Source organism: Agelaius tricolor, unplaced genomic scaffold (assembly GCF_023055355.1).
Source record: "Agelaius tricolor isolate 1412-34295 unplaced genomic scaffold, bAgeTri1.0.p SCAF_33, whole genome shotgun sequence".
In the NCBI taxonomy this organism is placed as follows: Eukaryota; Metazoa; Chordata; class Aves; order Passeriformes; family Icteridae; genus Agelaius; species Agelaius tricolor.
In genome coordinates this window covers 1,255,802-1,282,391 of record NW_027269293.1, presented here as the reverse complement: position 1 = coordinate 1,282,391, position 26,590 = coordinate 1,255,802, and the positions used below count along the sequence as shown (strand labels likewise).

General features: G+C 52.5%; 2 protein-coding genes across 5 annotated transcripts; one reads left to right on the top strand and one right to left on the bottom strand.

Moving 5' to 3' along the window:
• Positions 1-918: 918 nt before the first annotated feature.
• On the bottom strand, positions 919-17,679 carry UHRF1 (ubiquitin like with PHD and ring finger domains 1). 4 transcript variants are annotated; one of them, XM_071451901.1, is made up of 17 exons: positions 17,591-17,679; positions 16,843-16,915; positions 10,034-10,297; positions 9,113-9,285; positions 8,486-8,701; positions 8,243-8,349; positions 7,886-8,072; positions 7,049-7,172; positions 6,867-6,974; positions 5,996-6,100; positions 5,287-5,393; positions 4,640-4,802; positions 4,415-4,552; positions 3,940-4,051; positions 3,666-3,823; positions 3,313-3,411; positions 919-2,358 (listed from the first exon to the last, which is right to left on the bottom strand). In XM_071451901.1, exons 3-17 carry the CDS (start codon positions 10,295-10,297, stop codon positions 2,212-2,214), a joined length of 2,208 nt encoding a protein of 735 aa, XP_071308002.1. In that variant the 5' UTR covers positions 16,843-16,915; positions 17,591-17,679; the 3' UTR covers positions 919-2,211. The 4 variants fall into 4 exon arrangements, with proteins under 4 accessions (XP_071308002.1, XP_071308000.1, XP_071307999.1 ...); XM_071451899.1 differs by lacking the exons at positions 16,843-16,915; positions 17,591-17,679 and adding exons at positions 12,898-13,060; positions 13,965-14,069; XM_071451898.1 differs by lacking the exons at positions 16,843-16,915; positions 17,591-17,679 and having other exon boundaries at positions 10,034-11,822.
• A 4,636-nt stretch (positions 17,680-22,315) lies between these two features.
• On the top strand, positions 22,316-26,590 carry LOC139602078 (perilipin-3-like). The gene is made up of 9 exons (XM_071451586.1): positions 22,316-22,375; positions 22,808-23,003; positions 23,583-23,665; positions 23,946-24,047; positions 24,690-24,815; positions 24,933-25,029; positions 25,441-25,640; positions 25,825-25,953; positions 26,030-26,590. Exons 1-9 carry the CDS (start codon positions 22,316-22,318, stop codon positions 26,588-26,590), a joined length of 1,554 nt encoding a protein of 517 aa, XP_071307687.1.

The window sequence follows — 26,590 nt, the reverse complement described above, 5'->3', positions numbered from 1 at the left end:
AACCCGCTCACTGAGCAGCACAGGCATTTCCCCGGTAGGGCTTTGTAATTTGGGACAGGTAATTTTGGCACATCTCACCAGAAAGTGTCCAATTTGCAGAGGAATTGTGATTGTTGCTTAAAAAAGCCACGAACAGAACAGTACATTGGCACCTATGGAGGAAACAAAGTTTGTTTTTCAAGTTCTAAATAACGGCAAAACCAATAAACGAAGGAAATCGTTGCAGTTATTGCTATTTAAATGCAGAAATACTTCCTCACTTTCACTCGCTCACCCCCAATTCTTCCCCTCACAACACAGAATAAAAAGCACAAGAACATTTCCAATGAAATCTAAATATCTGAAAGTGTTTCATGTGAACAATGACCTTAAAATAAACTTATTTTAAAGAGGGCAGATGGTGCTAGTGCTGCCTAATTTAACAGATTCTGTTTTTACCACCTTAATGTTGCTTTATTTCTTTCATCTGCCTTTGTGAAAACCTCAGTGGCTGAATTTATTCCTCTGGTTTGTGGAGAAGCTCACACTTGTTCCTGTAACACCTCAAATATGATGCAGGACTTGGCATTTGCAACAGTTTTGGAGTTTATTCATTCAATGGACAAACAATTCCAACTGCCAGTTGGTATTTGTGATTCTGGAGCACTGGAAATTAATCCAAGTTAAAAGAAAAGTTTGGGGAATCTTGAACATGACACACGGCCTCAGTAGTGCCTAGAAGCAATTATGTTGAAGAACAGCAAATGAGGATTCTCCAAATTTGCAGTGAAAAATCATAATGAAAATCACAACCCTTAGAAAAATAAAAGGCATGGCTTAATGGGGCATAAATTCAACCACAAATTCAAATTCCTGCACAAGGAACTGGGTCTGGGAACCCACTCTGGATCAAAAGAATTGAAGGAGAACAGTCAATAATCAATCTGAAAAGATATTTATTTTGAGAACATCAGCTTGCACATTATACAAAAAATTGACAAATTCACCAAAAAACGTATAAAATGTTGCGGGGTCTTTTTCCCTAACATATTAACATAATCACTTTGCAAAGGGTAAGAATTGAGGAAACCAATAATAGGCACATTTGTTCCAGTCTGTCTGCAGAAAAGTGTGATTAAAAATATCCCTGTCTTGCTGAGGTATCAAACTGCAAACTTTGGTAATGTTAGAGGGAGACCAAGGGAGCCTTCTCTAGGCATGGCCAATACAAAATGGTTCATAAAAAGTCAGAATTGGTTATTTTTCATTTCCAAGTAGAAATGCAATGAAACAAAGAAAAAAAAAACTCCCCAATACACCTATAACTAGGAAACCTGATCCTCTGCAAATCCCCACTAATCACACACAGCTACAGTGATCCACGCTCCCAAAGAATCCGGCTGGCAAGTCCCAACAATTCAGTGCTTATGAAAAAAAGGAGACCTTGATGGTGATTCAGAGCCCAGTCTTCCAGCAAAGGACAAAAGGCACTTAAGAATGGCTTTAGGATATTCCACAATGGCATTTCGGGACAGGGGACAGCGCCCAGCTGAACAAATCCTTCCCTAAAGAGAAGTCCAGTGAGGTAGTACTTCATATTGCTCCAACCACTTGGCTCTAAGCAAGCAGCCTTCTGGTTCTGAGATACAAAATTAGCGGGAAATGGCTTTTTGTCAAACGTATAAAACCCAGTTCTTACAAAAAATAGTAAAAACCCACTTGTGGTAGAAAGCCAGGAACCATCTTGTACAAATTGAGTATCAAAATGCTGCCAAGGTGATGCACGAGTCTACCTTGATGGCCAAATCCCCAGACAGTGAAGATTGTTCTAGCAACCAAGCCATTTTTGGAATAAAAAATAAAAACAAAGGGGGCACAGGGGCACTCTGAGAACTTTCCTCATCATTAGCAGCCTCACCGGAAGCACTTTCAGTCCATTAGAAACAAATAATTCTGTGCTGATGAATGGCAGGTTTGAGGGGATGAAAAACAAAAATAAAAATGCAAAGTTCAACACAGAGAACAAAAACAAAACCCAGGAACATACAAAAGGATAATCCTTGGAGTTTACAGGTTTGTTTTCAAAACAAGGAAGACTTCAAACCATTTTTTGCGAAGGGGGCGGGGGGTGGGAGAAAACACAGACTAACATTTTTTTTTTGTTTTAAATTAAGCCCAGGGTGGGTGTGGCAGGCAGGGAGGGAGGCAGGGAGGGAGAAGTGCTCTGGGGGATCACCGGCCGCTGCCGTAGCCGGGGAAGAGCTGGGCCAGGACGCTCTGCAGGGCCTCGTTCACCTCCATGCTGTAGCTGCGGCCCAGCTCGTAGCGGCACGCGGGGCAGCTGAACACCGAGGCCTTGAAGGACCTGTCCAGGCAGTCCTGGGGACAGAAGCCAGCAGGGTCAGGGACAGGGAGCTGGGCTCATTTGGCACAGCTCTGACACAGCGAGCCAGCCCTGAGACTGCTGGGGAGGGACCAGAGAGAACGGGGGCACTGCACTCCCAGCTGAGAGCATTGCTGTGGACACAGCAGAGAGCAGGGAATTCCAGACTGGCTGGACATGGAGAGACCTTAAATCCCATCCAGCCAGTGCTGCTGGACACAGCAGAGAACAGGGAACTCCAGCCTGGCTGGACATGGGGAGACCTTAAATCCCATCCAGCCAGTGCTGCTGGACACAGCAGAGAGCAGGGAACTGATCCCTCCCAGCCTGGCTGGGATGGAGAGACCTTAAATCCACCCCAATGCTGCTGGACACAGCAGAGAGCAGGGAACTCCATCCTGGCTGGGCATGGAGGGTCCTTAAACCCCACCCCAGTGCTGCTGGACACAACAGAGAGCAGGGAACTCCAGCCTGGCTGGGATGGAGAGACCTTAAATCCACCCCAGTGCTGCTGGACACAGCAGAGAGCAGGGAACTCCATCCTGGCTGGGCATGGAGGGTCCTTAAACCCCACCCCAGTGCTGCTGGACACAACAGAGAGCAGGGAACTCCAGCCTGGCTGGGATGGAGAGACCTTAAATCCACCCCAGTGCTGCTGGACACAGCAGAGAGCAGGGAACTTCAGCCTGGCTGGGATGGAGGGACCCTAAATCCCACCCAGTGCCACCCCTGCCATGGCAGGGACACCTCCCACTGCCCCAGGTGCTCCAAGCCCCAGTGTCCAACCTGGCCTTGGGCACTGCCAGGGATCCAGGGGCAGCCCCAGCTGCTCTGGGAATTCCATCCCAGGGCCTGCCCACCCTCACAGGGAACAATTCCTCCCCAACAGCCCAGGCCCAGCCCAGCAGAGCCCAGCCCAGCAGAGCCCAGCCCAGCAGAGCCCAGCCCACCTTGCAGACGTTGTGCTGGCACACGGTGGTGACTGGCCTGAACACGACCTCCTGACAGCAAATACACAGAAAGGCCTCCTCCACTTTATTCAGAAATTTCTGCAAAGAGAACGTTTGAATCAACTTAGTGCTGAAAGATAAATTAACCCAAACCCCCATCATTAAATGCAAGGGATTACTTTGATCATAGAAAGATTCTCAACAAATCTTAATATGCAAATCCTGTCCCATTAAACCTGCTGGGAGTGTTTACACTAAAATCAATCATTTTAGGTCTGAGGCTGTTCTTTAATTCAGCCAAGGGTTTGTGTCTGGGAACAGCACAATTACAGCTGGGGAAAAGCCCAACGTACCGGTCCATCTTTGAGAGCCTCTAGGACTTCATTCCACAGTTTTTCATTGGCTTCATCACTTTTTATAAGAGATTTCTGCTGGGATGTCAGTTTGTATGGCTCAACTTTAGTTTTCTTTGGAGTCCCTGCTGGAGAGGTGACGGGTGTTTCCTCCCCACCTGAAAGAAAACACAAAGATTTTTTTTAAAAACAAAAAACCACCAGGAAAGAGTAACCAAGTAAAATGCACAAAAACCTCCAAGGTTTTCTATATCCACTTGCCTACTCCACAAACCTGCTGATTTCCTTTTCCTCTTCCCTTTCCCTGGGGTATCAAACTCATCTTCCCCGTTATTTTCTTTTTCCTTGTCTTTGTTTGCAACAGCTTCCAAATATCCTTCAGGATACTGCAGGGAAACAAAACAAAGAGCACTCAATGCCAACACACTGGATCAAACTTGCAGACCAGGACAGGTCCAAGAGTGACCTCTGGAGAACAGCTCCAAGGGCACTTTGAATCTATTTTAAGCAACAGATCCCTGCTAAAGGGAAGCACTTCACAGCCTATAGAAATTCCATACCAGAAATAAAGTGAGTTTTATCCTTTTAGCCTCTTGATGTATAAAAACAAACAACCCAGCAGACTGGAAGCATTTATGTCCCCTTTAGTCTCAATTTTTTGCTAAGGATCATCCTCATTAAGAGCATGTAACAGAAAAATCCCTGCTCTCCATCAAGCTGAGAGTCCAGCTGATATCCCAGGCCAGTACCTGCATTGTCAGGCCAAGCTTTTTCATCCTGTCCTTCCCCTCTTTGGTCCAAGGAGCAGGTTCTTCATCGTCCCTCCTCAGCAGGTAACGCCACACCAGGAACCCAGATTTCCCTGTCTCGGGCCAGTATTTCACAACCTGAAAAAGCCACAGCAAGTCCATCACCCTCTGTACAAGCCCCCTGGCCACGAGCACGTGCTCTTGTCCCAGCTCAGCCCTCCTCACCTTGTAGATGCCGTCGTATCTGTTGCCCTCCAGGGGAGCATACTTGCTGTGCTTGCCTCCCTTGACGTTCCTGACCACCCTCACCGGCTTCCCCGCCCGCCAGTCCTTGGCCTCAGCCCCGTGCTTGTCATTGATGGGGGCACTGCAGTTCAGAGCCAGGGCCCTGCAGGAGAGGCCAGAGTTCAGTGTGGTACTGCCATGGAACCCTGTGTGTGACACTGGGGACCCTCCTGATGGGGGCACAGCTGATTATTGATGGCATGACCCTAATGCACCAGCCCAGAGCACCTCCTCCGCTCAAGTCCAGGCTTATCTGTGAGAGTAACAGTTCAGAATTACAAATGGTCTGGTCTCCTGCAATCAGTGGCTGCAAAGGTCTCCAGGAGAGAGCAGGAGAACTCCTACACCAATGTATTGCTCTGTTCCTTAAGTGTCAGCCAGCATTGCAGGTGACACCAACCCCACTCACAGTTCTGTCCCACACAGTGCTCTGAAAGGAGCCTTCCCATCCTGTAACTGATCTGCAGCCTAAAGCACAGCCCAGACCCAGTTCTGGCCCTTGTTCCAAAGCTTAAACAGCCCCAACACCCCCTGTGCTGACAGACTGCCAGGTGCTGAGGCCAGAATGGAGCACAGACGTTGCCAACCTGTTCATGTTGGTGAGTTTCTGATCACAGGACTGCTCTGCCGTGCGCTTGTTCCCAGAGAGGTCTCGGCCCCCACTCCCCGTGTAGGTGAAGGAATTCCCATGATCCTGAAACGAACACGGATGGATTTCACAGTCACAAAAAGAATTCAACAAAAGCAGCAGGAGAGTCTCTCAACCAGGTAGGTTTAGCAGGGCATTCTCAAAAAGGAAAGGTGCTTCCTGTGTATTTAAGCTCCCAGACTGGGCCAGTCTCTGGCTCTCCCTCAGGACAGGAGACCAGGTGACAATGGTGACAATGTTGTCTTGTCACACCCCTGAGCAGCCCAGGCTCACACAGGATCTGCTGCAAGTGAACAGCTGGCAGCACAGCCCACGAGACTGTTCCAATGTGGGTGTAAGGCAGACCTTGGAAAGTCAGAACTCTGGCATCAAAAGCTGACACAGGGATATCAGACTGGGTTTGGATGATCCTGTGGCTCAGGCTGGCACAGATCACTGCAGTTTTTTCAGAACTCTGGGATCAAAAGCTGACACAGGGATATCAGACTGGGTTTGGATGATCCTGTGGCTCAGGCTGGCACAGATCAATGCAGTTTTTCCTTGCCTCGTTTGCTTCTGAAGGGAATGGGTGAAGCTGGGCAAGTGTTTGGTGTGGAGTTTTACCAAGTTTGTTTGGTTCTGCACATAAATAATCAGAATCCACTCACAATGTCATCTTCATATCCTCCTGCCAGCACCAAGGAGTAGGCCCCATCATTGCTCCTGCCGTGGATCCCTGCCACGTGGGGCCTGTGCACCCCAGACTCGCTCACCTGGGAGACAAAAGCAGCTTTGGAGGCACCTGCCCTCAACAGGCCCCACACAGCACTGGGCTTGGAGCTGAACCAACTGTGCTACTTCACATTTGCTTTCCATGTGTCACAGGGGGAAGCTGCTCTCACCATCATCCTCCAAAAAGCTCCAGGCAGAAGAAACAAAAAATAAAAACACGTCTAAAAAAATAAGGCACTGACTGTATCGGTAAATTGAACACATGGATAAGGTTTGTGTGCAAATCTAACAATTTGGATATTTCTTACTGAAATTGCTTATTAAAAGCCTCCAGGTATTTAAGAATAATACAGATATTAAATATCTGTATAGTTTTGAAAGAGCTGTAATAGCAACCTTCCCTCAATACTTGAAAGCAAGATCTGGACAGGCCTGTGCTTTTTTTCTGCCCCAGCTTTCTAACAGGATGGGAAAGCTTCTGTTTCATGTATGTGGATATTTGAGACACCCTTGCCAGGGCACACTACACACCTCCAGGACAAACTACTGGGAACAAATCCGCTTGCTTTGGGGTTTTTGAGTTACCAAAAAGAGCACTACAACAAAATAAACCAGCCCTTGACGGTCCAACAATGCAGCATTAGTTATGGAACACTTGATCCAGACAAAGCCAGAATTCTTTTCCTTCTGCACTTCCATATATCCAGTGACACACACGTTTCCACATTAACTGTTTCAGTTTCTTGTAGGGGCTGGATCACTCCCATTTTTCCCCACAGTAGGTCAGGCCAGGATTCAGCTTCATACCTGAACTCTGAATTTCCACATGGTGCCAACAGGGATGCCAGGGATTGGTCCATAGTGGTTGGAGGGGACAATGGTGCATTCCTTGGTGCGCCCCACACACGCCATGCCCTGGGCAGAGAGCAGCATCAGCCAAGAGCCCAAAGGAACAAACACAATTCCAAGTAAAACAGCTTTGGACTGACCTTGCCCCAGTCTCTCCGGGAGGAGGAATTAGCAGATGCCATCTTTTGTTTCTTTTTACTTTCTTTTAATTTCTCTCCTGCTAAAACCACCTCACTTGCATCATTTCGACATTCAGGGCAGTACCTAAAGTCAGTGAAAATTAACAAGTAGCAAAGCCTTCAATTAGGAGCATTTCCTCCAAACACAGTGAGTTATGTTACAATTTCCCCATGTGAAACTAGACAGGACATGGAAACACTTTCCATACTGGAATTTAACCTACAACAGCTCCTGTCCTTGCACCAGCCACTGCAGATGTGTCAGGAAATGGCTGTGCCATAAAATCATTGTACACAGTATTGAAACACTGAGGGGATAAACCAGTGCATTTCACTGACTCTGTGTCTATTGAAAGGTGTATTTCACTACCCACTACTCTCAGTGTACACATCTCATGCAAACCTGCCTGATCTGATGATGGGGCCTGCCTGCAGTGACCCATAAAAGCCACTGCACAGCTGAAGCATCAAGCTCTCATTTGTTCCTCTTTGGATCCCAGGTTTGGGCTGGAAGGACCCTAAAGTTTATCTCATTCCAAGCCCTGCCATGGCAGGGACACCCTCCTCTATCCCAGGTTGCTCCAAGCCCTGGCCTTAGGCAGGTACACAAAAAAGGCATCTAGATCCCAGAGCTAGGAAAAGGAGTGTGCAAGCCATGGGCTTAAAACCTACTCTCATTAAGCTCATGAAAATTATGAAGTTTTACCAAAAAAAAAAAAAAAACCCCAAACACCCACATCCCTCCCTGTTGCTAATCAGATGTAACTGTGACACCCCACACACCTCCTCAGAACCTACCAGTCCTCATCATCTGGGATTCTGCTGAGGGGAGGGTTGAGGCAGTAGATGTGGAAGGCCATGTCACACTCATCACACATGAGCTGCTTGTCTGGATCCTGCTTCCCCCCACAGATGTGACAAGCACAGACCCTGCAGGTCTTGTTTGGGTTGTCCTTGCAGGCTTTACACACGGGTCCACTCTGTCCTGTGGGCAAACACAAACCACACTCAGCAAGTGCCAAGATCCACTGGCAACGGTCAAAGGAGGCACAAGTGAATGTGTCTTGGACTCTTTAAACCTCTGACCCTCACAGAGACATCTGGCAGGACATCACAGGGTAAGACAGACATGCAAGAACTCCACATCAGACTCACGTTTTGGGGTTCCAGAACTGATGGGTGAAGCAGTGCCTGGCTCTTCAATTTTATAGATTTCATCCACTAATATAATTGTGCAGTCATTCAAGGAATCACCAGCTTCCCTAGAAGAAGTTGAGGAAACATCAGAGTTTGGAAGTATCCCACAGCTCGAGTTCACAGATGCCAGCAGAGTCACTCAGACCTCAGAAAGCTGAAGCAGAGCAGGAAAACTCCATTTATTCCACATGAACAGCTTACCCAAGTAGTATCTTTGCATTGAGCTCCCTGGTCATTTTTGTTTCCCTTTTCTGCAGGATCTCAGCATCGTACCAGAAGCCCCTCTCCTTGGGCTCATCAGGGTTGTAGTTGACCATCACCACCTGCCCCACCTCCAGCTGGTGCCACTTGAGGATGGTCCGTGCCCGAGCCCGCACGTTGCCCGAGCTCATCTGCACCACCCCATTCTCTGGATAACTTGAAGGGAGGGACACAACAGAAATCAGATTCAACATCAGCTCTGGGGAGGAACAGGTGTTATGCAGACAGGTTGACTTTGCTGTGCAACACAACAATACCATCAAGGATAAAATCTCCTCCCACACAGACACAGCCAGAACCAACCAGGCTGACTTTGATATTATTGCCTCCCTTCAACCCTTGGACACCAGCACTTCCTATAAATGCTGGTGTCCATAAAAACATGATTCCAGCCCCCTGGAATTCCAACTGCAAAACAACCCTATAGTTGCCAGGACACAATGACATAATTACTATGTCACTGCCCAGTTCTGTTTTAATTTGTGCAATATCTACAATAGAATTTCCCATCAACATCACAACCCAAATGACTTTATTGGGCCAAGAAAGCAACAAAACAAAACTCACTCATCGTATTTCACATGATAAATTACATCCTCTTCAGGGACAGCTGTGGGCTGGTCAGGATCTGTGCAGCTCTCAGCTGATCCACTGGTGGGTTTTTTCCTGGTTACATTCACCACTGTGGCTTCAAACCACGCTCCCATGTCCGTGTCCCGAGCATCCACCAAGTCATTGATCTATAGAGAGCCAAGAGCACAGCTCACCAAAACAGATTTGAAAATTAGGCATTCATTTCCAATCTACTTAAAGATTTAACCATCTCAAGAACTGCACCATTATCAACATATTTAACTGACCACCTTAAAAATTAAGATTTCCTCTGCTCTCCCGGTCCTGTTGTGCAGCCCTACAGCCTGCTTAGGTTGAATTTGTAAGGTTATAAATCCATTCTACACCAGCATGTGTAAACCCAGCCTTGTTAGCGAGCCCAAACCATTATTGGTTAGTCTGAAATAGAGTTTCAAAGCGTCTTGCTCGTAACCTGGCAAAGACATCACTAGATCTGTAATAAAACCCATTGAAACAGAGAAATAAAATGATTCTGAATAGCTGCTCGAGATTTTCTTTTGTTCATTCGAGAAAGTTTCAGCTTTGACAAATGTAGTGACTCCAAGCAAAAATATTGGGAAAATTTGTAAAAAAATCAAACCAGACACTCTGAATACTTTTTTTTTTTAATTAATGCATTGTAGTTTTATTTCAAAGGACAAAACGAAAAAATTAAGTTTTTTGACCTAGAGCATTTTGCACTGAATTGGTTTGTGGGTTGGTTGGTATTTCTGCCTTTGTTGTCGGAGTGTTTGAGAGGAAGAAAGGCACTGCCCACACAATTGGAGTGCGAAAGATTTCCAGCGATTCTCCAGGCCAGAGAACGACTGCCCTGGGCAGGCGCAGGCTGAGGGCTCCCAGCGTGCCAGCACCCACCTTGTAGAGGCCGAAGCAGGGGTCAGTCCAGTCGGGCTGGGCGGCTGTGCCGGGCTGTCCCTCCAGCTCCAGCGCAGCCTCCCCGTTGTGGGAGCTCTTGTCGGACTCACTGGGGCCGGAGCCGCAGCCGGAGTCGCTGTCCGAGAGCTCGGGGTCCTTGTCCTTGCTGCCCGCAGGCAGCACGGCCGGGCTTTGTCTGACCAGCAGCTGCACGATGTCGTTCAGCCCCACGCTGTAGTCGAACAGGGAGTGCCCATCTTCCATCTGCAGGGAAAGCACAGAGCTGCTCACGGAACCGCTGACGGAACCGCTGACGGAGCCGCTCACGGAACCGCTCACGGAGCCGCTCGCGGAGCCGCTCATGCCGGGCTGGCTCCAGCCTCCCATCGAGCTCAGAGCCCGCCAGCATCCACCACCACGTGGCTTGGGAACCATTATCAGCCAGATCTGGGCCCTTCTTCTCTCTCAGCTGTGATATTTAAATGCTGTTTTTTCAATCTGCCAGAGCAAGGCTTCCATGCTGCTCTGGACTCGCTACCCAGCCTCTAGGAGATGTGGAAAAGTTTGCAGCACGTTCCCTAGAAACATCAATTAACTACAGACCCCCCACATTCCCATCAGGATTCAAAGATAATTCCACGTTACCTACAAACACAAAGGGAAATTATTTCTTCCTCAATTCAGACACATCCCAAAGCTAATGCAGATTATCTTTATATTTTAATTGTGTGTGATAATAATAATCCAGATTATTGTTACACCATCTCCATAATTCGTAGCAGTAAGTAGAAGCCAGAGTTAATCACACACTTTTCTCCCAGCAAACACACATTTTTTCCATTGAAAGTAAAATCAAAAAAGATTCAATTCAACTTGAAACTACTCGATCGCTCTTCAGCGTAGCCTGGCGTGTCCTAATTTCACACTCCCTCTAATTCTAAGAGTTTATCTGGCAAGTCTGGCACGGTTTGTAGTCAAATCAAGACCCTGCCCCTGCAAAAAGAGAAGTACAGAGGCAGAAAGAGGCCCCTCAATAGCCTCTCAAGAGCTCTAAGGAGCACAACCATTTTAGAGTTAACATGTAAGGCTGGAGCCCACGGAGCAGTCAGAAGTTCAGACAAGCTTCCCCACATATTTAAGGTCTGACTAAGAAATTATACAGGAAATGATCATCCCTTTCCAGCCTAAACCACCAGAAAAAGCAATCCCTGGAGCTTTGTTCTCTATCAGGGGGAAGCAGAGCAAAACCACAAAAATTTACACTTCACAGGAATCACTATGATAATTCAATTCTGATTTATGGCATCAAATGGCTGTGGAACAATCCCTGGAAATCTGACTGCACAGGAAGAGGTCTGAGCTTTTTTGCTGGTTCAGAGATGAAAACTCCTCGAGGGGCATAAGAACACACCAGAAATTGGTTGTTCTTCTCAGCCAGGACACAGTGTCACCAACATGGGAACAGCAGCAGAGGACATGAGTGACAACAGGTGCAAAGTGAAATGGAAGAGCACAGGAACAGGACAGGAAACCACAGGAGCTCAAAGCACAGCCAGAAAGAAGAGCCCGGCACTGAGGACAAGCCTCAAACAAAAGAGGCAGGTTTGAACTCACAGCTAATTCCCCAACCCCACTGACAAACGCTCATGAGTAAGAATTGGAACATTTGCAGGGGTTCCAAGAGCCAGACAAAGCACAATGGGAACAAGGCCTAAGAGAGGCTGGGTCACGTTCCTGCCTGAGCCAGGGAACACTGGAACTGCAGGAGGAGGGGTTCCCTTTGTAGGGCAAGGGCAAACTGACTGAAAGTCACCACTTCTGAAAATCTGCTTAACCCCAGCTGCCTGCACAGACCTCAGGGAAAGGCTGACAGGTAGCACCTGCCCTGAACCAACCTCCCTTATCACTTGATTTACAACACAAATGGGTCATCAATGCATCCAAATCTACACCAAGCCAACAGAAAGGTGATGCTACACCATCCTACAGGCCTCTGTTTATGCTAGAACTGGTACCTGAGCTCAGACTGAGGCTAGTCCAGGTGTATTTCCATGTTCTACAGCCACACCTGCTAATTACAGAGTACAGTTAGCTCAAGACTGCCTAAAACAGAAAGAAAAGCAGCCAGAAAAAATAGTCCATCTGCAGTCAACTCAGCATCCCGCTGCTTTTCCAGACACTAATCCTGTGATCAACCAAACACCAGCTCAGGAGTTTCTCTAGGACGAAGGTTTAGCAGCATAGAACTAGGCAGAATACAGCAATTGTATTTTTAAATGGTTTTGATTGACTTCACTGCTAATTTAGTTACATTATTAACTGACAGAGAATAAAACAGCTGTGCAACAGCAATTGTAAACGTATTATTGAGAACATAACACAGCACTGAGCCACTCAAGTGTTCTGTACCTAGTGAGAATTTGACATCAGACCTGAAGAACTTCAAAATCATGAGTTGCTTTTCCCAATTTACAAAGGAAAATGAGATCTTTACGGCTTTCAGAGCGGTGAAACTTGCAAGGCACAAAAACATTGAGCACTTTAAAGACCATAAAATCACTGGTAATTTCCAGACACTTCATAAAGGCGATGTCAAGGCAGAAGAGCAACACATTAGGTAGAAAACAGTAAAGGAAAGTAAGAATAAAGGCAGCGGGCACCTCTACTTGCAAACCCACGGACAGGGCAGCGCGGGAGGGAGCGGGGATCACTAGATGGCAGCAAAACCCCTTATTTCCACGCAATTAAAAATAAATAAATAAAACCATCCGTCCGCAGCTGGAGGGGAGCAGGGGCAGGGTGGGGGTGTCCGGCACCGCGCTGCTGCCGCTCCCCGGCTGTCAATGCCCGCGCCGCGCCGGTACCTGCTTGCCGCGGTAGAAGAGCCGCTGCCGGTGGGGCTCCACGCCGAACACCTCGTGAATCCGCAGGCGCAGCCCCTCCACCTTGGTGAGCTTGGAGAGGGAGTCCACGCGGTGCGTCTGGCTGCCGTCCATGGTGCGCACCTGGATCCACATGGCGCCGGCGCTGCCCCGGGAATGGGACCGCGCTCAGCGGCGGCACCGGCGGGGCGGGCCCGCACCCGCGGCCGCGCCCCCCTCACGCGTCCGCCGCACGCCATTGGCCGGCGGCCCGGCCGGCTCGGCCGCTGATTGGCTGCGGCGGGCGGGCCTCGCCCACCCACGCGGGAGCCTAACGGCTCCGCTCGCGCCGGCCGTATCTCGCGCCACAATTGAAACCCGCCCGCCGCGCCCACGCGCCAAGTCTCGCGCGATCATGCAAATGAGAGAGGGGATAAAGGGGGATAGGGGGCGAAGCGCGTGGTCTTAAAGGGGCCGTCACCGGCACAACGCGGCCCGCGGCCCCTCCGCCGCACACCCACCCGGGACAGGACGGGAACCGCGGGCCGTCAGCGACCCCCGCCGCGCCCGGACCCGCCCCAGCCCGGCCGCGTCATCCCCGCGCAGCCCCCGGGGCGATGCCACTCCCCGGGCCCGAGGGCACCGGTGCCGCCGGCACCGCCCCTGATGGCCACACCCCCTCCCGCGGGCCCGTTCAGGGGCGGGGGTCGGTCCCGCAGTCGCAGCCCCGAGCGACGCGACCCCTCCGGGGCACCAGACCCAGCTGTCACCGCCCGGGCACCGCGGAGCGCTCCCGCCGCTTCTCGCACCCCCCGGGCAGGGCGGGGAAACCCCCGCGCCCCTCGCTGCCCTCCCGCTCCCGGTGCCACCGGCCGCTCCCCGGCCCGCGGCAGCATCGCCATGGGCGGCGGGGCCGGGGCTGGGTGTCCCGGCGGACTCACCGGGTGCGGGGCCGGTGCCGGGGTTGGGGGTCCCGGCGGACTCACCGGTTGCGGGGCCGGGGCTGGGGGTCCCGGCGGACTCACCGGGTGCGGTGCCGGGGTTGGGGCTGGGGGTCCCGGCGGACTCACCGGGTGCGGTGCCGGAGCCGGTGCCGCGCGCGCTTTCCGCGGGCTTTGGAGTTTGGCGCGGAAAAGCCCCGCGCGCGCCCCGTGCGCGCCCATTGGCCGCCGCTGGCGGGAACGCGCGGGCGGGGCGGGGCCGCCACCGCCTCCCGGGGCCGGGGGGCCCTGGGAGGGAAACGGGACCGGGAAAATACCGCCGGCGACCGGGGGCGACAATGGGGATCCCCCGCCAATGACCCGGCCCGGCGCCCCCTGCTCCGCTGCGATACCGGGGGCAAAACCCCCCCGAATCCCCAAGGGCTCCGTCCGCCCTGAACCCCCGGGGCCGCGGGCACGGCACCGGTTATTGTCCTAAACCTGGTGAGCCCCAGCTGAGAGGAGACTCCAATGACCCCTCTATGACAGCCACCCTTCCCCAGGGGTCCTGTTCCCCCAGGGGGGCTCCAGGAGGATTCTTGTCCCCCTGGGGGGCTCCAGGCCCTACCCTGATGCGAATAAACCGAATAATCCGAATAACCGAATAATCCGAATAACCGAATTCCAATAAACAGAGCAATCCGAATAAACCAAATAATCCGCAAAAGGGCTCTAACTCCCCAGGCCGTTAGCTCCAGGGGCACTCATGGCGCTGTGCAGGGCCCCACTGGTGACAACGTGGCCTGGGTGACACGGCACGGCCGCGGCGTGGCCGTGTGAGCTGACAGAAAGGGCAGATCCAGCAGGATGTTTATCCCCAAACCCACCGATGCTATGAGGAAATCAAAAATGATAATATTTGCTTAAAACAACCGTCGGATGGGGGAAAAGCGTGGCCAAGAGGCCCCTGAGAGAAGCCTGCTCCAAGAGGAGGATGAGAGGCCGAGGGTTGGCGCTTGTGGGGGAGAGAGAGGCCAGGCTGGGGCCGCGGGGATGGCGCGGCCTGGGCTGGAACAAAGGAGCGCGAGGCGCGGGAGGCCGCGGCACGGCCCGGCACGGCCCGGCACACCCCGTTTCCGTGCTCCCCTCCCCGCCCCCACGGCCTCCCCTCGGCACTGGAGCACAGCCAGCAGCGGGATGTGGTGCCCTCCCACGTAGGGGACACGTAGGGGACAGGCAGGACAGGTGCCATCCTCCCTTGGAGCCGCCATGCACCCCAGGGATGAGCCACGGTCGCAGGAGCCGGGATGGGCTCGATGTCGGGGCACTCAGGCAGCCTGCAGCAGCCAGGCTTCATCTCCTGCCAGGGCTGGAGGCTCTGCCTCGACACAAAGGCATTGCTGGCCCTTGCAGATGTACTGGAGGATGAAGCTGAAGCCGCTTCCTGCAGCCTGGGAGGGTTCTGGGATACTGGGCAGGAATTCCTCCCTGCCAGAGGTGCCCAGCAGAGTTGTTCACCACTGCTGAGCCAGCTCGTCCCACAGCAGGGACAGACAGGTCCCAGCCTCCCGGTTCCTGCACTGGCAGGATGTTCTGTGGAGTGGAATATCCCTCTGGCCATGCTCCCACCCAGCTCCTTGTGCCCCTGCTCGCTGGCAGAGCCTGGGAAACTGAAAAGTCCTTGATTTGGAGGGCAGGTGCTGGGGAGCCCAGGTGGGTGCTGGAAGGGGAGCAGGAGTGGCTCACCTGGAGCAGGCACAGGAGACAGGAGGGTCCTGCTGGGCTGATGCAGAGGGAGGGCAGCAGAGACCTGCAGCAGGTCCTGGCCCAGGAGAGTGCTCTGAAGGCCTGGGGGCACCAGGAAGGTTGGTGGGCTTTGCACAGCAGTGAATGACAATGACCCAGAGCTGGCCCCTCCGTGGGCCCTGCAGAGCTGCCCAGGCAGCTCTGGGAGCCCAAGGGCTTCGCTTACCTGAGGAACAGAACCAGAGCTCCTCGTGCCCCAGCCCTGAATCATCATTCTCATCCCTTCTCGTGCCTGTGCCTGCCCCAGGGGAGGTGACAAGGGGAAGGTGACCATGGCAGGGTGGCAGGTTACTCATGCACTGGGAGAGCAGCAGGATGATTTCCGCTGCAGCGGATGAACACTTGCAGGGGGGACTCCAGTGTCACATGTGGCCTCTGGGCCCCAGAGGGACAATGCTGAGCTGTGACACACCTCAGAGCAGGGAAAGGAATGGCTCCCAACACAGGGGTCTGACCCTCCAAATCCCACACACACCTGCAGGTTTGCACTCAACAGAAACCCCAGCAGGACGGGACAAGTGAGAAGCTCAAGGCTGAGGCCTCGTCCCCAGGCAGAGCCAGGAGGGAGCTGAAGGAGCTGGGAGGCAGCTGAAGGAGCTGGGAGGCAGCTGAAGCAGCAGGCCTGAGGGACAGGGGCTCCTGGCCCCCACAGGAGCAGCAGGTGGGGTTCACATCTGAAGGATCCTGCCCTGGGTCTGGATGCTGCAGCTTTGCTCAGGGCTCCCAACCAACACAGCTCCTCTCCCTTCCCCAAACGTGTTTCTCCACTTCCTCCCACGCCCTTCCCACCCCACCAAACCTCTTATGATGATTTTATCTTGGATTTAGATCTGTGGCTTTCATACAGCACCAAGGGTCACAGAAGCAAATTGTGCAAAGCTTTGCTCTGATACTGCAATCTCCCAAATCCGGTGTCCTGACCCTGCAGGCAGCTCTGCCACCCAGCAGGAAATCCCAGCACTGACATTTTACCCTAATATCAAAGCCACTCATTAGATATTAAACACTGCCTGGTTAATTTTAATTACTGGCTATCACTTCTCCCATTCCCCTGTGCCCCACCACAGCCATATGGGTTGTATCATGCAGACAGTGCTGTTGCACTCACTTAGGGGAAGAAATAAAACCTGTCCCATGAGACTTTCACCATGCCCACAGCACTGACCCACTGGGGCACTTCACACCCAGGAGCCACCTGGCAGCTGGAGCACTGACACCTTACCTGAGGATGCAGCACCAGCTATGGCAGGCCAACACTCCAAAATACACAGGACTCATTTCTTGATTCCTGGTTCCTGTAAAAAAAACTTCATTCCATCAATTCTTCACAGGCCAAGAACAATTTTTATTTCCCTTACAAACGTCACAATTGCTGGCTTCAGTTTTAGTACAAGATATCAAACACTTCAGAACTGCATCAAAAATTTAAGGTCCTTCCCACCCAGGCCATTCTGGATCCTGTGACTCTGTGACAGGCTCCCAGGTGGTGATGGAATATGGAGCTTGTGTCACACAGACAAATGCACAAGGACTGTTTCCAGCAGTGCAGGTGATCAAACAAGAGGCAAAAGCCACAATTTGTAGCTGGAGAGGCTCAGAGTGGACACTGGGAGCAGCTTCTCCATTAATGCAACATCCAGACCCAATGGGTCCAGCAGCCAGAGAAGCTGTGGGACATCTCCATCCCTGGGAGGTTCCCAGACTCAGCCAGGTCCCAGCTCCCAGGACCTCCTGAGCTCCAGAGGCCTTTCCAGCCAGCCTCAGGGTGAGGATTCCTGCCAGCCCCAAAGCTCAGGAGTGACAATTCTCTACATTTTTGTCAGCTTAACAGCACATTTTTCAAAAACCACTGGCACCCCCCTGCCTGAATGGTAATACAGAACCAGAGCCAAGGTCTCCTGCATCCAGAGGCCCAAAACAAGGTGACTCAATCGCTGTAATAGTGTTAGAAGACTTCAGATAATTTTTACCTGTGCCTCAGTTTCCTCCCCCGCTGATCTTGGAAACAGACAACAGGAAGCTTAATTGATGTTTTCAAACCAGTTTTTGAGAGCTGAAGATGAAAATAGAAAATAAAAGCATTGACTGGAGTTTTCAGTATTTGTTATAGCTGTTAAAAAGCCCTGAGCTCCCTGGAGTCCTGCACTGCTGGGCCCTCTGCAAGGATAGAAACATAAATTAACTCCTACCCTGAAAATCCCAGCAAACAGGAGAAGCAAAAGTTTCATCATCAGGTGTCTGCAGGGCCTGGCACAGGCTGAGGTGGGAGAGCACTTCTGGCTCCTCAGGGAGGCACAGCAGCCCCCATGTGGGGAGGGGGAGCTTTGCCGAGAAAACATCAGGATGATGATGATGATGATGATGGTTCACACCACAAACAGCATGTCCTGCTTCCCTGGGACTTGGTGACAACAGCTGTGACCCCTGCAAGGAGCAGCCCCGGGGCTGGGGGACAGACAGGGGCTCATTCCTGTTCCAGCACCCCGTTCCCAGTGCTTGGCCTCCACGAGCAGCTCTTGCAGGAGCAGCCTTCGGGCACGGGGGGATTGTTGGGGTGGCTGTGCAGGGCCAGGGGGTCCCAGTTCAGGGTGTTCCACCATCCCATGGCCCCAAGGCCAAAGCACCAGGGCATGGGACACCCTCTGACAGATCCCCTGCACACCCTGCCAGGTCCGTCCCTCCTGGGGGGACAAACAGCAGCTCCCAGCACCCGAGGGGACCCCAAGGGGACCCTCAGCCCCTCACCTGCAGCCCCACCCCGCTGAGCTCCCCTGCCATTGGCCAGGCCGGCTCCGGATTCCATCGGCCCCGCGCTGCCAATCACCCTGCGGGGTATTTAAGTGGGGCGGCGCCCCGCGCTCCCAGTCTCACCAGTGCTCCCAGTGCCAGCGGTGCCGGGCGTGGAGGAGGCAGGTAAGGCTGGGCTGGGGGCTCTGTGCCTTGTCTGGGGGCTTGGGGTGGCTCCCCAGAGGCTCTGCAGCCCTGGCCAGGGCAGAGGCTGGGTGGCCCCGGCTCGGTCCCCGCGGGAGCTGTGGCTCAGAGCTCCCTGGTGGCACCCGGTGTGCCGTAGGGCCCTTCCAGCACCCTGGCAGGGCAGGAGCTGGGTGCTTGTCCCCGCTTTTTCTGTGCGTGGGGGGGCTTTGCTCTCTGAGGCCAAAGGTGACATTTTCTGGTGCTGTGATGTGTCTGCCTTGGGTAACGGCTGGGAGGCTTGGGGGGTGGAACCAGGTGATCCTTTCCAATTCAGACCGTTCCCTAAAGGCTCCTTCCCAGCCCTGAGACCACTCCTTGGTTACTCTGTGGATCTCTGACCTGCGATAGAGCAGTTTGGGGTTTAAAAGCTGCGTCCTGCTTCTTGTTTGCTGCGGATCTCAGCTGGGGGGTCCGCAGGAGGTGACTCCCACCAGTCACCTGCACAGCGTTGTGTTTGGGGATGGTGGGGACGAGGTGGATGCTCCAGGGGCAGGTGACCAGCCCGGCATTCCCTTCCTGTGACAGCGCTGCCAGCCCTGCCCGGGGCTGCTTCTCGTGATCCTTTGGTGGAGGCACGAGAGCCGAGTGACGAGAGAGCTCCTGCTCAGGAGCACCCTGTCCCTGCAGGGCTCTGCCAGCCCCCAGAGGGAGCTTAGGCAAACTGGATTAGTGTTTCTCAAGACTAACGAGGCTTTAAATGTGGTCATGACTACGCTGAGCTGTGGATGGCTGGGAAAGATTTCAGCTTCTGTAGCTGGTTCTGCTGAAAATTCCAGATGGGAATGTGCTGAGCTGCTTGCTCTGCAAGTTACAGCTGCCAGATGAAACCAAGAACTCTGTCCTCATGGAAAGATTGGGAAGCCCTGAGAAGCTGTTTCAGTTAAAGCTTCCTCTCCTCTTTCCTAAACTATCTCTGTTCCAGGCAGTTGCTGACCCAGTGGTGGCCATTGGCTGGTGTTTAATTTCTGCTGGAGGTGTGTGGGGGAAGCCCTGCATCCATCAGCAAGGGTGGCTTTGATCTTTGAGGTTTCCTAGTGCTGCTGGTTTATCCAGAAAGGTGAGATGGGCACCTCTACCAGCCCTCGAAACTACTGTCCTCAGGTCAAAGCTGGGAATCGTTTGATCTTCCTCCTAAAACTAATTCTGTCCTCAAAGCATTTGCAGCCCATTCCTCACAGACACCCCATGACCCAGTTCTGCATTTTTGGGAACCGGGTATCAGTGGCAAATCTCGAAAAGAATGTAAATAGGTGCTTTAAGCACAATTGAATTCCTGTGCCCTGATTAGCCCTCCCTGCTCACATCTAAAGCACTAAATTTAGCTTTGTTTTCCTCGGTGGTCATTAAGGAATTGCCAGTTAGGCCCCTGAACCAGCCATGCTGGCTGTGGCTCAGGTTATCTCCCAAGGTGAAATCCCTTGGAAGGGGGAGAAGCTTCCTGAACATGAAGATGCTACAGGAGCCCACACCAGAGCCTGTTTGCTCTCATGGAGCTGAGCTGCTTCCTGCAGGGAAACCTCCCAGCCAAGGGGAATAAAGAACCAGTTTTGCATGAGCTGGTCACTGCCAGTGCCAGAAATCAGGGAGCCAGCCCTTGTTCCTTCACTGACTCCAAATGGGCAATGATCAGGAGTTCAGCTCCTGAAACCAGAAAATCTCTTGACCTTGATGCCAGAAAAAAGCACTGAAGTTTCATTGTTCTGAAACCACCTGTTTCAAGAGCTTTCTCCAGCAGTGACCTAATATTTCAGATGTAGCAATGGTGTGAAGTCATCTGATCATCACTTTCATATGAAGGAAACCACAGCCAAAACAAAGTGCTGCTGTTTCTGTTCCTCTGCCTGCTGGGATTTCCACTCCCAACCATCCTGGCTTGGCTGTGGCTTCTCCAAAGGATTCAGAACCACCTGACCCAGAGTTGCCAAGCACTGGGCTTTCCTGCAATCTCTGAAGCAGAGCAAGGGTTGTTCAGCACTTCTGCAGGGAGAGAGAAAAGAAAACCATGCTGTGGAGATCTGCCCACACTGCAAATCTGAGTGTTGCAAAACATGGATTTCTCCTCCACAGTGGAGAACAAACCTTGTTCCAGCATGACTGTGCTGAAGGATTGTCCCTGGCAGGCTGCATCCATAATTAACACGGGATCCCTGTACTTCAGAGATTGATCCAACCTTACAGCAGTTTTTACATCAGCCAAGAAGTTACTCCTGAATTGTTCTAACCAGAGTCCTCCCCTCTTCCCTTTGCTGCTGTCTCTGTGCTGGCCTTGACACCAAGGCCACCACACTGTCAAACTCCACAGTTGGAGCTTTTTCCACCTGTCCAGAAGCAAAATAACTGAGCAAAGGGGTTGTTTGTGATGGTGTTGAAAGAGCTGTGCTTTGCCCCCAAGTCAGCCCTGCAAGGCTCTGAAGAAATAACAAACCTGCCCTGAGGCAGAGCAGGAGGGGCAGCCACTGACAGAAACCCTGTGGACTTTGGGACTCAGATTTCACATTCAGCCTTGCTTCCTTTGCAGCAGCTTTTTACAACTTCTCCCAGCCTGGTGAAGATCCAGTGGTGGTTTTGCTGTGCAGATAAATGGGGAGGGCTCCCAGAGGAGCACTGGCTCCCAGCTTCTCACTGGGGAGGCTGGAGGTGACAACTTGTGTGACACTTTTGCTATAGGCATGGGGCACTTGGCATCCCTGCCCTGCTCAAAGCTCACTGAATTCTGCCTGATTCAGTGGTTATTGCAGCAATATTTGGTGTTTTGCCAAGTCGCCTCCTGAGGTGTCCCTGGCCAGTGGCAGAGCCCAGTCCAGGGCTCACAAATGCTGGTTTCACTGCTTCTCTCCATCTCTCTGTTCCTGTTTCTCAGCAAAATCAAAACCTTGCATGAGGCAAAGAACACAAGAAACAGGACAATGGGCTCCACCACAACTCAGATGGAAAGGTTTTTGGGAAGAGTCTGCCAGTGAGCCTGGGGCAGTGCGTGGCTTGGAAATCCAGTTGGGGAGGAATTCTGGTTTGAGGGTTTTCCACTGGAAAATGCCATAGCAAATCTAAGAATAGGAGTTAACTGGCAAAGGAGAGAAAAGCAGACTCTGTCCCAAAGAACAAATGTGCTGAAATCCCTGCTGTGCCTGGCTAAGGCTCAGAGTAAAGCTGGGTTTATTACCAATACAGGAGTGACCAGATACCACAGGAGATCTGTGCTGGGGAACCAATACCCGTTTGGATTATTGCAACATTTTATACTTCTTCAATCCCATTGTGTCATGAGAATGTCTCTGAGCCTGGGTTTCACAGGAAGTGAGATTTCCTGCCTTGCTGGTCAGTAGGATGTGAAGGCAAGTCTCCAGGTAGCCATGGAATGCTGCAGCTGGGAATCCTGGCTCACCCTCCAGGGAAAACTCCACAGGATTTTCATGTCCTTCCCAGCCAGCTCTATTGTTATATTTTCTCTCCCCTGCCCAGCTGAGGAGGGGGGTGATGGAGTTGTTTTAGTGGGTACCTGATGTCCTGGCAGGGTCATCCCACCTCACAGAGAAAACACAAGAAAGATAAAATAGTTCTCACCTATTTCTAACCTGACCCTTCCTGGGATCAGCTGAATGTTGGATCCCAGCTTTGTTGCTCTCTGCTTTTCCCCTGTTCTGGCAGGATTTTATTTCTTTGGAGGCAATGAAGTTGTGCTCATGATAATCTTGTTTTTCCTTCCAGCTGCAGCTGAAGTCAGTATGGCCTCAGGAAAGACCCCAACCCCAGACCTGCTGAAGGCTGAGGAGCAGCAGACTGTGGTAGGTGCCAGGGCACCCACAGCACTTAAATCACCCCCTGACATGTACTGGCAAACCTCTGCCAGCACCCCAAAACCAGGCTGGGGGGACAGATTAGCCCTATGAAGCTGTGGCCAAATCCAAACCCCCTCAGTACAGAAGGTAATTGTTTTGCTCAAGAGACAACTTCAGGGCTGGCCAAATGATGCAAGTATTTCTGAAACAGGAGCTGTTACAGGTCCTGCTTCCACACCTGCTTTGGTGCTGAAATTGGAGTGACTCAGAATTCACCAGCTCAGAGTTCAGAGTTCTTAACCCTGGTGTGTTGGAGGCCTGTGGATGAGCAGAAGGATGAGGAGATGGATTTGCTGGGACCTTTCTGGACAGCCACATGGCTGTGTTCACCCACCAGCTTGGGCTGGGCTCTAATGTCAGGGTTTCTCTTGGGTTTAGAGCGCTGTCAATCGAGTCACCAGCCTGCCCTTGCTCAATTCTGCCTTCAACCTGGTCTCCTCTGCCTACAACCAGACCAAGGAGTCCCACCCCTGCCTCAGTGGTGTGTGCAGCGTGGCCGAGACCGTGGCTGCCGTGGCTGTGGGCAGCGTGGTCGGAGGGGCACAGCCCATCCTGAGCCAGCTCGAGCCACAGAGTAAGTGCAGGGCTGGGGGAGCCTGGGGACAGGAGGGAGGGGAGGTTCAGGTGCCTGTCAGGTGATGCCACCTCCCACAGCAGCTTCTCCTCTGCACTGGGCCTCCCACCCGGCAGCTCCTGGACGCTGAACTGCCTGGGAATGAAACTGTTGGCAGCAGAAGCAGAGTTTAATTTCTTGAGGTTACTGAATAGTAACTCCCTGCTCACTGGCTCTCACTGCAAGTTCTGACCATCGCAGGGAGGAGCTGTGTCAGTCTGGAACAGAGCTCAGTCTGGCTTATCCCAACGCTTTTCAACCCTTTAAACCCAGTTTCCTACCCACCTAGGGCAGGTGCTACAGTGCAGTTGGATTAAAGTCTGCTGTTAGAAAGGTGGGAAGGCAAAATGGAGACTATTTGAACCTGCTGAATTTTAGGGTCTGTTCACTTTTAACAAGATGCCCACACACATCCTGCCCTAGAATGGGGATTTATTTTTCTGGGGTTTGTTTTCATGAGTGTATCCTGAACTGGCCATTGTAGGGTCAAAAACCCATCCCCAAATGTAAGAATAAACAGGAGCCTGTTGTCTCTTCCAGTTGCTCTTGTGAATGAATATGCCTGTAAAGGTCTGGATCAGCTGGAGGAGAACTTGCCCTTCCTGCAGCAGCCAGCAGACAAGGTAAGGAAAGGCTTTTCCTGGGGAAGCCATGGCTTGGTGGAACTGCTATGGGTGCAGAAGAATATGAGGAAATAAATAAAGCTCAGCAGCAGGGAAAGCTAGAGAGGTGCTCTCAGCAGGCAGGAGTGAACATGTCCATGTCAGTACAGGTGTGCTCACCTCCCTGGCCATCCCACACACTGCAAGCACAACTAACCCAAGTGGAAAAGCTTTGTCAGGGAGGGAAAACATATTTTGGAACAACAACCAAAAAATATTTCTCTGCCTCTCCCTGGTGCAGGTGATCTCAGACACCAAGCAGCTGGTGGCCACCAAAGTGACATCTGCTATGGATGCTGCCTGCGAGGCCAAGGAAGCAGTGGCTGACAAAGTCACTGAAGCTGTGGACCTCACTAAAAGCGTTGTTGGGGACAGTGTCAAGCTGACCAGGTCTGTGGTCACCTCCACTGTCAGCAGCGCTGTGGAGGCTGCCCAGGGGGCCAAGGAGCTGGTGACCAGCAAGGTGACAGAGGCTGTGGATGTCACCAAGCACATGGTGGAGGACAGTGTTGACAGGACCAAGTCTGCAGTTGCTTCTACAATTGTCAATGCAGTGGAGGCTGCCCAGGGGGCCAAGGAGCTGGTGACCAGCAAGGTGACAGAGGCTGTGGACAAGGTCACCAAGGCCGTGGATGTCACCAAGCACATGGTGGAGGACAGTGTTGACCTGACCAAGTCTGCAGTTGCTTCCACAATTGTCAGTGCTGTGGAGGCTGCTCAAGGGGCCAAGGAGCTGGTGACAGACAAGGTGACCAAGGCAGTGGACCTCAGTAAACACATCGTAGAAGACAGTGTTGATATGACCAAGTCTGCAGTTGCCTCTACAATTGTCAATGCTGTGGAAGCTGCCCAGGGTGCCAAGGAGCTGGTGACCACCAAGGTGACAGAGGCTGTGGATGTCACCAAGCACACGGTGGAGGACAGCATTGACAGGACCAAGTCTGCTGTTGCTTCCACCATCACTGCAGCTGTGGGGGCTGCCCAGGGGGCCAAGGACCTGGTGGCCAACAAGGTGACCGAGGCAGTGGACCTGACCAAAGGGGCTGTTCAAGACAGTGTTGAGAAGACCAAATCTGTGGTCACCTCTACGGTCAGTACAGCTCTGGATGCTGCCTACGGCACCATCACCAGCAAGATCAACACAGCCCTGGAGCAGGGCAAGGAGGTTCTCCAGGAGGGTGTGGAGATGACCAACTCAGTGGTGACCAGCAGCATAAGCAAAGCCAAGGCAGTGAGCCAGGCAGTGGCTGGAGGTGTGGAATCTGTCCTGGGAATGTCAGAAGATCTGGTGGATCATTACCTCCCAATGACCGAGGAAGAGCTAGGTAAGAAACTATGTACCTGGCGCTTGTAGATGCAAGTCCTTTCCCATGTGAGCAGAGAGCACCTGACACAGCAAGACTCAGCTTCTGAAGCAGACAGGTGCTCTGAATTTGTCACCAAGTTGCTGGCTGTCAACACCAAATTGCCACATGGCATGGGACAGAGTTCAAGCATTTGCTGGCTGGTCCTTGTCCACCAGCCTCAAAGTAAATAAATATATGGGTTCATGCTTCAACCTCTCCATCAAGTCTGCTTACCTGAAGATTGAGCAGGGACTAACCTGCCTTTAGCACATGAGCAACTACAAACCTCCTGCTCCCACACAAGCTTCAGCCTTCATGTTTTCCAATGGGTGATCCCACCCCTCCGAGCTGGCAGTGAGCCTGGCTGCACTGTGTTCTTGTTTCCTCCAGGTAAACTGGCCACCACGGTGCAGGGCTTTGGCGTGGCCTCGGTGGAGGAGCAGAAGAGGCAGAGGAGTTACTTTGTGCGCCTGGGCTCGCTGTCGGGCCGGGTGCGGCACCGAGCCTACCAGCACTCCCTGGCCAAGCTGCAGGGCTTCAGGCAGCGCACCCAGGACCCCCTGTCACGGCTGCAGCTGGCAATAAAACTGGTACCAACATGCTTTGCCCTCCTTCCTCCTGTCTGTAGCCTTTCCTGCCCGGCTATCCAGCTGGAAGCTCTTCCTCCATCCCCCACCAGCTCCGTGCCACCTTGGATCCTTCCCTGGCAGGGAAGAGCTTGTGCCTCTCTGTGCGTGCTTGCAGTACAACCTTTCCTCTCATTTTTCCCATCAGATTGAATCTGTGAAACAGGAGGTCGGCCAGAAGCTGCTGGAGGGGCAGCAGAAGCTCCATCAGCTGTGGGTGGACTGGAGCCTGACACAGCCCAAAGGAAACCAAGTCAGAACGGCGTGCCAGGCAGAGGTACCCGGCAGAGCACGGAGCAGCCCCGCGGGGCCGGGCCCTCCCGAGCCGGCCCTGAGCTCTTCTCTCCCGGCAGGTGGAGCCGCGCACTCTGGCCATGCTGAGGATCCTCACCCAGCAGCTGCAGCCCGCCTACCACCGCCTCAAGCTCAGCATCCACGGCCTCCCCAGCAGCATCCAGGACGCGGTGTCTCGGGCCGCTCGACACATCCACAAGCTCCACAGCTCTTTCTCCAGGGCCGGGTCCTTCCAGGACCTCTCCAGAACCACCCTGGCCCGCAGCCGGGACCGCGTGGCAGAGGCCCGCAGGTCCCTGGATGTCCTCTTTGAGTATGTCACTCACAACACCCCTCTGAACTGGATTGTGGGGCCCTTCAGGGCCATGGCCAAGGTGGCACAGGACAGCAGGAGGCACAAGAAGGAAGAGATGAGGAGTGATAGAAAATTACCCAAGTTGGAAAAGGCTCCGCTATCACAGGAGGTGAAAAAGGCACCTGAAGAGCCAAAGGGAACCAACAGGCTCTCAGAAAAATGGTATGAAGTGCTAGAGAAGCTGGAGGAGAAGGCAGGGAAGGACACAGAGGTGGCCCTGGCTGCAAAGGAGATAAAAACCAGTGCAGCAAAGGAAGATCTCTGA

What these genes read in the sequence shown, in the direction of transcription:
- LOC139602078 (XM_071451586.1), top strand. Translation starts at nt 22,316, where the DNA reads ATGGCCTCAGGAAAGACCCCAACCCCAGACCTGCTGAAGGCTGAGGAG. An exon ending in TGCAGCAGCCAGCAGACAAG is followed by an intron (nt 23,666 to 23,945) that starts GTAAGGAAAGGC and finishes TCCCTGGTGCAG; the next exon opens with GTGATCTCAGACACCAAGCA. An exon ending in TCAGTACAGCTCTGGATGCT is followed by an intron (nt 24,816 to 24,932) that starts GCCTACGGCACC and finishes AGCAAAGCCAAG; the next exon opens with GCAGTGAGCCAGGCAGTGGC.
- UHRF1 (XM_071451898.1), bottom strand. Translation starts at nt 10,468, where the DNA reads ATGGTTCCCAAGCCACGTGGTGGTGGATGCTGGCGGGCTCTGAGCTCG. An exon ending in ATCCCAGATGATGAGGACTG is followed by an intron (nt 7,173 to 7,885) that starts GTAGGTTCTGAG and finishes CACTGACTTTAG; the next exon opens with GTACTGCCCTGAATGTCGAA. An exon ending in AGGCTCTCAAAGATGGACCG is followed by an intron (nt 3,412 to 3,665) that starts GTACGTTGGGCT and finishes TTCTCTTTGCAG; the next exon opens with AAATTTCTGAATAAAGTGGA.